The sequence below is a fragment of the Lactuca virosa genome, chromosome 4 (genome assembly GCF_052849685.1).
Source record: "Lactuca virosa cultivar CGN04683 chromosome 4, Lactuca_virosa_CGN04683_v6, whole genome shotgun sequence".
Classification (NCBI taxonomy): Eukaryota; Viridiplantae; Streptophyta; class Magnoliopsida; order Asterales; family Asteraceae; genus Lactuca; species Lactuca virosa.
The window spans coordinates 418,625,248-418,635,632 of NC_136429.1; the positions used below are offsets into that span (position 1 = coordinate 418,625,248).

General features: G+C 32.5%; 1 protein-coding gene across 1 annotated transcript; it reads left to right on the forward strand.

Annotated features, from left to right (window-relative positions):
- Window positions 1-4,902: 4,902 nt before the first annotated feature.
- Window positions 4,903-9,183, forward strand: LOC145108973 (SIN-like family protein). Its single transcript, XM_079046067.1, has 12 exons — window positions 4,903-5,386; window positions 5,589-5,762; window positions 5,844-5,912; window positions 6,019-6,174; window positions 6,384-6,434; window positions 6,618-6,739; window positions 6,865-6,927; window positions 7,058-7,109; window positions 7,203-7,789; window positions 8,173-8,379; window positions 8,666-8,786; window positions 8,916-9,183. The coding sequence occupies exons 1-12, from the start codon at window positions 4,991-4,993 to the stop codon at window positions 8,985-8,987; spliced, it is 2,070 nt and encodes a 689-aa protein (XP_078902193.1). The 5' UTR covers window positions 4,903-4,990; the 3' UTR covers window positions 8,988-9,183.
- The last annotated feature ends 1,202 nt before the right edge of the window (window positions 9,184-10,385 follow it).

A 10,385-nucleotide genomic window follows, 5' to 3' on the forward strand; every position in this document is an offset into this window, starting at 1 on the left:
ACCATCATCCAACTCGGTTTTTGTTCAAGTTCTATCTGTAAGTAAATCTGAAGCACATCTTGTGTGTCTCTCTTCCTATCTACTTCTCTTGTATGTCATATTTATCATTAATTTCTCAAATTTTTATCATTTGAATTCTTAATTGGGTGCTTGGCAGCTTTTCTGTAGATTGAATTTCAAAATCTTCATGATAGGCCAATTGCTTGCTGGTTTAGTGTAAATGTCACACAATTTATGTTTTGACACCTTAAACTTTCAACAATTACATTCCAGCTTTTAAGGCTTATGTTTTTATGTTCTTAAGCGTAAAGGATACTTATAGCTGGTTTATATAACCTTAATAGTTTATTTCATAAGTGTATTCCAGGGGTCACAAAAAGAGACATCACTTTGATGGTTAAAGTGAATATTCTGGAAGCTTTAAATTATCAGATGGGGGTGAGCAAGGCAGAGAAACAAAAGCCTAATATTCAGAAATCAAGGATGTTCACGATGATCAGGTTTATTTTTCTTTTTATTAATTAACTGATAATTACCAATATTTTTTGTTTGACTATAAAGTTCAAACCTTTTAGGTGCTTACTTTTATGTGTTTCCTTCTAAACCTATGGTGGAGTTGAAGCATGTGCGATCTGAAAATTGATATGCTAGAAGATCACAAGCAGCAACTGCAGGTGAGTTAAGTAGACTATTATTATTTATTTGTTTTCCTTTTTTTTCAAGTGTTAATTGCATATTTTCTCATCAACATAATAGTGCTTAGTTCTATTTGGAGAAAAGGGTCCAAGAAGAAGATAGTTTAAATTCCAAAATTAAAGAGCTTGATATGTAATTGTCCATAGGGAAAGACGAATGCAGAAGGTATTTCATGGATCATCATAGCCAATCTTAACTATTAACTTTTTCAGTTTCACCCTTTTTTATTTTTTAGAGATTCTATTTTTTATATTTCAAAATTTCCTCAAAAATTAGGAAGTTTGTGAAGGCAAATCATCGCTACTCTAGGATACAAGATGAACTGAAGAGGCAAGGATTTGTTTGTTTGTTTTTTTTTTTTTGTATTTCTATTTTTGCCCTTTAACCGTTTTTAACATATATTACAATATATAGATCACAAGTTAGTCTTGAAAGACTAGGGGATCAGTTTGGTTTTGATGCTAGAGTTGTTGCAAATGAAGATGATATTAGCATTAATATATTAAGTGCTGAAGAGAATGAGGGAAATGTCTTAATGAGCCCCAAATATTATAATAAGCCTAAGGGTTCACCAAGAAAGGATGAGATGTTAGGCAATCATTTAGTGGGCCTGATGAATGATCAATATAAGGATTCCCCTGGCAAGAAAAGGATAAGGGTTCACATGGTAGATGCTGATGAAAAAAACAAAACAAGGTATCTTCTATCTTTTACTTTTATATAAAAGAAAATTTTATGATTTATGAAATTGTCTTCCTTTTGAAACAGTGTTAGGAAACTGATGTTCTTTTGGTGCAACAGGGCAATGGGTTAGTGGTAGAAATATGAGATTTGAAGGTGAAAGGCATTCTAGACGGTACCCACATCTTGGTCAAAAGAAAAGCTATTAAATAAGGTCAACATAGAATAATGAAATAAGGAATATCAGGCCATTTGTTAATTACTATTACAAGCCTACACGAAGAAAGAACACAATCACCGGTTTCCCTTGGGAGATGAGGTGCGTTTTCATACTCAAATCTGATATTTTTTCCTTCCTAAATCATGTGTTTTACCACAATTTTAACAAGTTCATTGTTGGATCATTTAGTTACCTTAAGCTTTGCTTGATTTATGATTCTCTTTTTAGTAATGTAAAAAAAATTATTATCGTATTGGACTTGATAATGTAGTAAAGATTTAGGACTTAACTAAAGGTAATATTAAATAAAAAAAATCAAATGAACCAGTTTGTAGGAGATAGTCTTTGGATGTGCTTATGTTGTATTAATAACGTTTGATAGTGTCGAGAATTTTATACATTTGAGAAATAGAGATAAATAATAAACAAAGATGAGGTTTTGAAGAACCAGTTCATCTAAAGGTTTGATAATTTTTTTTCTCATTTGAAATATATTTTTGTTTGATATTTGACATGAACTTTCAAAATATTTTGTCCAAACAGGGAAACTATTGGTCTTCTAAATTTGCGTTTCGAAAGCCAAATGCAATAACAAAATTGCTTTGGGTATGTAAGAATCTACATCCATTGGTCAATCTAATTTTATTTTATGTTTCTGAAACATTGTTTTTACATGATTTAGGTTATTTCCATGTATAAGTTTTGACTTTTGTATAGTTCATATCTAAATTATGCAATGAATGTTGTGGCAATGGCCTCTACCATACAAGATTATGGTGATTTAATGTTTGATTGAAATGACAAAGAACACAACATAATAATCCTTCACAATATTTTCCATTTGAGCTCCTAAATAAACACTAATGTTGATTGTGTCTCCATTGGATCTATGCCCCTATGCAACCAAATCTATGGATCAAGAACTGTTTCTTTTCTATAGGCCATGAAATCAGGTATAAACATAAACCTCTAAATGGGCTCATTAAAGAATAATATAAGTAATTAAATGTATATTTACATATAGCATTGGATGCTTAAGGAATGACTTAAAATAACAAGGGATGCAAAATGTGATGGTGAAGAGGGTTATTTTAAAGTGTCACAGAATTGTCCGGTGATCAATGCAACTTTGAGTTCAAGCAACAAACTTGGTTAATTTTATTTTCTTCCAAAACACTATTATGATTTTGATGACCAACATCGAAAGCCTGAACGTAACTACAAACCTTGGGTGTATCGACTATTTATGGTTTATGAATTCTCCATTATTCTTGCATTCATTTTCATTCAATTATGGTTCAAACAATCATTAATTGTATAATGTTTGCAGGTTTGTCGTATGAAAAGAAGCCATGTGAAGTACAAAGACATACACATGATATCTATGACAGAGGTGATTGTGAGGTTTAGTTGCAGTAAAAAGGGGAATTATGACGCAACACACTGCAATGTGAAGCTACAAAATATTGTATTGGAATTTTAAAGTAATCTTATATTTGTTGTAATGTTTAGAACTAGAACTTTGAATTGTCAAGGGTGTCCTATTGAATTATAGGAGGCAATTGGTTGCAACTCGATATGTGTTTCATATGTTATAGTTATTTTGTTTCTAACTATAAAGGTCAATTTGGTCATTGTTTTATTATATGAAAATAATGTAGAATTGCTGTATGTGTTACCGATGACAATTGTTTTTTCCTTAAAATAAAATGCATTTTACCAGGATTTGTAATTCCTCTTTATTTTAGTTTTTAAACAAACAATTTAACTTGGATGAACAGTTTCTTGTGGTTCACCTTCTTTTGTTCTATTTCATGTCCATCACAGTAGTGTCATTGTGCTTCTTAGCCTGATTAAGAAAGTAAAGTTTTGGAATAGAAACACATTATAACATGCAATCAAGTATATCATAACTAAGAGCTATTTTGAAGCTGCCTACCCACTCACAATACATAGTTATCCAGTGGTATGAAATAAATTTTGTATACCCAATTATCTAAACAAATTGAATCGTGGTATGAAATATTTTTTATATTATAAAATCCATGGTAATTAAGTAGGTAAACTGAACCACATCAAATTAACGTTTAATCTTTTAATTACTACTTAGTATCTTGAATAATTTTTTGTTTTATTTTGGTTCATTTTATGTGGGATGTTGGTTACCTTTTTTTATAAATATTTTAGTATTTGTTGGTCTATGGTTCCTAATTTTAACTCATGGTCATTTTATGTGGCAGAGTAGAAACTAAACATTCAACTGTTAGATTGTATTTGCGTAGACCTGTCTTCACTCATGGTCATTATCGAATGTTTCTCGTGTGACAAGTAAAAAATGCTTGAAGGTACTCATATGCGACGAGGAAGGTCGTCCAACCAATAAAAAAAAATGTTGTCTACAAAAAGGCCCTTCAACGATTATAGATAATTAAACATTTCGATTTATTTTTTAGACATTTGAATATAATCAATAACACGGAGTCTCTTTATGTTACTTTATCTTATTTTTTTATTGTGTCGGCTTTTTATAATTTTATATGTATTTTTTTATATGTTTCCCGCGTTTTACGCGGGTCATAATCTAGTTGGAATTAATATGCAGATAACAAAGAAATAATTTTATTGTTGCAGCAGCACCATAATATATATGATCTAAGGTTAAGCCCCACTTTTTCCCTTCTTTTTCTCACTTAAATAAACTAATTGTTAGTCTATATTATGTTTATCGTGCTGTGTTCGGTTTATCGTTTTTTAATTGGTTCGTTTTTGTGTTAATTAAAAAAACACGATATCAGATTGTGTCGTGCTCGTATTACATAAAACTTTGTCGTGTCGACAAAAACACTACACAATTGCCCGATTTATCACCCTATAAAATGTTGATATTTTTATAGAGAAAATACCGGATATAGACATTATTTGGGGTTGAATTCCAAAATATAGACACAAAAAATTGAATTTTCGGATATAGACATGGATTCCGCGGAATCAACTGTAGCTCCGCGGAATGACAAAATCGTAAATAAACGAGGGAATTAAAAAAAAAACTCAAGATCCATTCCGCGGAGCTACCTCCGCGGAATCCATGTCTATACCCGGAAATTCAATTTTTTGTGTTTATATTTTGGAATTCAACTCCAAATAATGTCTATATCCGGTATTTCCCATTTTTATAATCTCAAAAAGTAACGTGGTCAATTTTATAAATATCGTAAAATAATGGCTACGTTTAAAAAAGCAAATTTTGGTGTGAAAACTAAAAAGTAACAAAACCCTAGGTGTCAACTGGTGTATATAACCATCATTTTCAGTTTTAAACCCCACACCACCACCACACCACCGTATTAATATAATTCATTCTTCCGTACACCACCACGATCTTCTTCCCACGCCATGGATTTCGGCTTCGGCGACCTCGATGGTCCGTCGAAGGCACCGGCGACGAAGGCCACAAGGTTCGCTCCCAAGAACTCCAAGTTAAAACCCAAACGGGAACCAGAAGCACCGGTTCCTTCTTCCGTATCGAATCCAGTCACTGTTCCTAAGGTGGAGTTAGAAGATTTAAAACCGCCGCCGCCAACACCACCGCCAATCGCAACGGTAGACTCCAAGGCTGAAATTGAAAAGCCCTCGCACACTGTTCCCCCTTCTCATGATGATAATGGTGATGTGACTATGGATACTGATGCGACCGAGATGGAAATAGACAATGATCAACAAGATGAAGAAGATCATGTTGTTCGAGAAATTGATGTTTACTTTAATTCTTCGGCTGATGCCAATTCCAAGGTTAACCATCTAGTTAATTTTGTAATTCTCTTACGAATCCGTTTTATATCTCCACAAATCAGAGTTATGTTATCGGCTTGTATCATAATTTCTTACAAACTAATATACAAATGACGAATTTTGCATATTCACACCCATTGGAGTAGGGTATTAGGTTATCGAGACACATGAGTGTTTAATGATGATTTTCTACTTTCTACAGCTATACGTCTTGCAATATCCCTTAAGGCAACGCTGGAGGCCATACGAACTTGAGGACAGGTGTGAGAAGGTTAGATTGAAACCAGGAACTGCTGAAGTTGAGGTTGAAATGTCTGTTCAAGTTAATTCTGAAAATTTTGATCCTGATGTATCAGACAACGCAATGAAAAAGCAGGTCTGTCTCTGTTTCAATTTCTCTATCGTGGTAAAGGTCAAAAGCTGTATGCAACAATATGATGTTTTCAATCAATTTTAGATATTATCAACTTCATGGAAGCCACCAATAGCAAATGGTTATGCTGTAGGGATTCTGATGGGCAATGAGGTATGTGTTCTGTTCATTTTAATACATTTTTTTCCCTATTAGTCTTCTTTCTTTGACAGTTGATGCAATTGTTTTAATACTTCTTTTTTCTCAATTTCTTTTGCAGTTGCACCTCAATACTGTTAATGCAGTTGTGCAACTCCGGCCATCAATGCAACATCTTAAGCCATTGAAGAAGATGAACACAGCTCATGCTGACACAAACATGATTGATTCAGAAGACATCAAGGATGAAAAAACTATAAAACAACCCAAGAAACAGGTTCAGTATCTCTTAGATCTCTTAAAATCTCATCCAATCTCTGTAGTTCTAGTATGAAACATTCATACAAGTTATAATCATGGTTTTATGAGAATTGTTTTCAATGGAAAATGACCTAATGGTTGACTAATTGAAGGTTACACTAAAATATGTCTTTGATATACTCTTTATGAGGTTAAATTTCTGATTATTTAATGTTAATTATACAGAGCAAGGTGCCAGGGGTTCCAATTGAGCAAAATGTTGGTATTAAAGAGGAGGTATTAGATCTTACTTTTACATTTCTATTGCTATTATGATTTTCCCTTGATTTATATATTGATCTAGTTGCAAAATACAAAAAAGCAAAACATCCTTTCACTATTTTGTTGTAATGCTTTTCATGTAATTTTGCACATATAATATATTTTTCATCTTTATGTATTATGAATTATCTTCTTCAGGAGTGGATTCCCCTCAAGTACCATAGTGAGGCTAGTCAATTGTCAAATAAATGCCTACAAAACATGGTTAAAAGCCAAGATTCTCAAATACAAGATGCTCAAATACAGTTTCCCATGAGTCAGTATGTAACTCAACTTAATCCTTATTCGAGTCATTTTATCCTATTTAATCAGAAACTGCGTTTCAGTTTCACTTAATCACTTACATTTTGTTTTATTTAATATTGTTTGCAAATTGAAATTACAGGTCTGATTATATTGACTCCTTGTGTCCTGCCACTAGTGTTAGACCTAAACGCCCATCTGTGAGGCATGTGCTCTTTTCTGTTTTTTTTTTTTTTTTTTTTTTTTTTTTTTTTATGTGTAATTGTAATTGTATAAAATTATAAACTTGTGAAAAATTGTTCTAAAGTTTTTTTTTATTGTTTATGATGTTTCAGTTCTTTGGTTCAAATTCCATTAGAAGAGCGTTATAAGAAGCGGCTTCTTGAGGTTAGTGTTCCCCACTTTTATTAGAAGAAGGTTATACATAAATTTAATTATAAAAAAACAAGTGATTGAGTATTTATTTGTGGCTTTAAATAGGGGGCTCCAGTAAGATTCAATGTTCTTAAACACATAGCTCCAGATTCTAGTGAAGCAGAAATGTTGAAAGTCCTTCAAACTCATGCCCAATTGGTTCAAGGATTATGGGTAGCAAAAAGTAAAGTGAAATACAATAAAGATGCAGGAAAAGAGGTTTTACTTAGAAACTATGTAATGCTTGAATTTAGCAAAAGTCCCATTTTTCGTGAAGCACAGCTACCAAAACAATCTTCCATCAGTGAAATGATGAAAACCATATTGGATGAATTTGGTGCAAGAAGAGATTCCTTCAGGGATTGGAAATTTAGAGAGCCTAGAGATGATTTATTTATAAAAGAATATCCACATATTGTTGAGGAACAAAAAAATATTTGGGATCGTGTGGAACCACAAATTATTGAGGTTTTATTTCCAAAGAGCTCAAAACATGGGATTGGTGATAAAAGGCCTATATTAAATAATAATAAAAATAATATTGAAACAAAACCTGCAATTGTCCCACCTTCTAAGGGTGTGATGCTGGATGAAACCCGAGAAGCATTACCAAAAGCCCTTCAGAAACTTTTCCAAGCTTACAAAGTTTGCAGGTGTGTTCTTCCTTATAAGGAAATGGTTTATTTCCATACTTATGTTTGGCGTACTAGCTGAAAAGCTAGCTGATAGTTGAAAAACTAGCTGATAAAAAATAGCGTTTGGTAAAAGTTAGCTCAAATATATAAAATTACATAAAAGGACATGTAAGAGTATGTGTTTCTATAATTAATTAAAGGGTGTATTTGGAAAATTTTAAAAAAGCTCATTAAAAGTTAGTCTAAGTAGCTTTTCAAAAAGCTAGCTTATAAGCTACTTTTTGGCTTACCAAACACGCTAACATAAAAAAGCTTGAAAAATAAGCTAGCTGTGGTGCACCAAACACAGCCTAAATAATAGAAAGCTTTACATGGATTTTTTTAATTATTATTATGAACAGCTTGAACCAAATTCGTCAAAGATTGCGTGACATGGCAGTGTCTGAAAACACACTCAGGAAGGGCACAAGAGAGGCAAGAGCTGCAGCAGCAGCAGCAGATGCTCCTCCAGAAGAGCTTCTCAAAACCTTAACTCAACTTGCTGTTAACATACACGGTGTCTTTGTCTCCAAATCATCCCCAGATCACCCTCAATATGATGATTTCAGGTTATTATTTCTATTACTTTATGCTAATTTACATTTTTGCCCCCTCGGTATAACTCATTTTTCGTCCCCAAAAGTTCTCTTATGGTTTTGGTCCTTCATTGCAAGGCCCAAAAAATGTTACAAAACCTCAAATAAGGATCAAAATTGTAAGAGAAGTTTTATGGGGCCAAAAATGAAAAAATCAGCCATACTAAGGGACCAAAAAATTAATTTACTCTTATAATAATAATAATTATTATTATATGGTTAAATGTGAAGTTTTGTTTGGCTATAACTATAATAATAGGAGTATTGTGATCGACCTTTTAATTGCGGAAGGACCGAAAGGAAGGCTTAAAAGGAGCTCCATTGAAGCAGCTGCAGAAATGAAGCTCAAAAGGGCACCATCTGATACCGAGTTTAAAAAGGTCAACATTCTTTCATTACATATTCTTTTGTGGTTTTTGTCAATGCAGTACAACCTGTCATGTCATGTCCTGTTTAGTTGTGTGGGGGGGTCTGGTCTCATGTTGTTTGTGTGGGGTTCCCATGTGCAGGTACTAACTGAGATATGCATTACTCAGAATTCTGGGTGGGTCTTGAAGAGTGGGGATGGAAGTCCAACATAGAGATCTGTTTTTCTTATTCATAGAATTTTTTGGTTTTAATTGAAAAGGAGTAAAGTAAGTAAATATATGGTTTATTTTACTAGTAGATGGTGGGGTTATCACTTCACTTATCGTGAATGTAGGAAAACTTGGCACAATCTATTAGTAGATGATGTCGTTAACTATGTTAGTAAATGGATTATGACGTTTTTCAAAAGAGGGATGATCAACAAGATGACCAAAATAAGAGGTGTTTTTATCATAAAATCACCCATGTTCTTCGCATTGATTATGAAATAATCATCCATTTAGGGATAAAATTAAAAGGTCTGTGAATTTACTTTAATCTATGAAATTGCTCTTATGGTATCTTTAAGGTCTCGCAAATTTTTTACAGAATTACCTTTTAGGGATTAATTTTTTTTTTACATAATTTTGGGTAATATAGCTTTGGCAAAGTTATGAAATCTTTTTAATATAGTGTACATATTCATTTAAAGATGGAGTCTTGACTTAATCTACCGTTGAAGTCCCAAACTCGTCACAATTTAGTCATTCAAGTTCGAATCACGCTATTTAAGTCCCCAAGAATGTACTTACCATGCTACCTTAGGCCAACTCATTTTACTTTCACGTTATTTTATTATTATTATTTCTAGTAAAATTAAAATACTATAGATTAATAGCTAAATAAAGTTAATAAAAAAACTTAATAAATATGTAATTAAAATTGGACATATTTCATTACTTCAAAATAAAAATTATATAATTAAAAATAAAATGAAATTAAAACATAACAATTTTGAATCTTCATTTGTAGTATCTTCGAACAAATCACCTTACAAATTCTCATTGACGAGATGTACCTTAGCTCTGTGAATATATTCCACCAAATTAGTGCAAAAGTTATGATGAATATAGCAATCATGTACTTCATTTCTGTATGTCGTGTATTGTGGCGTACAAACATCTACTTCTTTAAAGAGACTGAAAAATTTCATTTCCATCGTATTCATATATCACTTTCCTTTATATTCTAAAAGCATATAAGATAATATGATAGCATGCATATATTATGCTTTGCGACCTTATGATATCAATCAAGAGTGCTGGGAGTTTTAAGTATTTGTCAACCCCTCTTAAGGACACTAAATGTTCGTTTAACATCCTTCCTAACTGCTTCTTGGGAAATCTTAAACTTTATGGTTTTCGTCATTTGGACATGTCAATGATTTGACAAATACAAATAACTCAAAATATATCACATCAGTAAGATAGTACACGCGCTTATATGGTACTTCATTCGTTTTAAACAACACATCGTACACCTTTCCAAGACAAACGTTGAATACCGAAGATTAGTCAAGAACGTTAATATCGTTGTTTGAACCCGCAATACCAAAGAATACATGTCATACC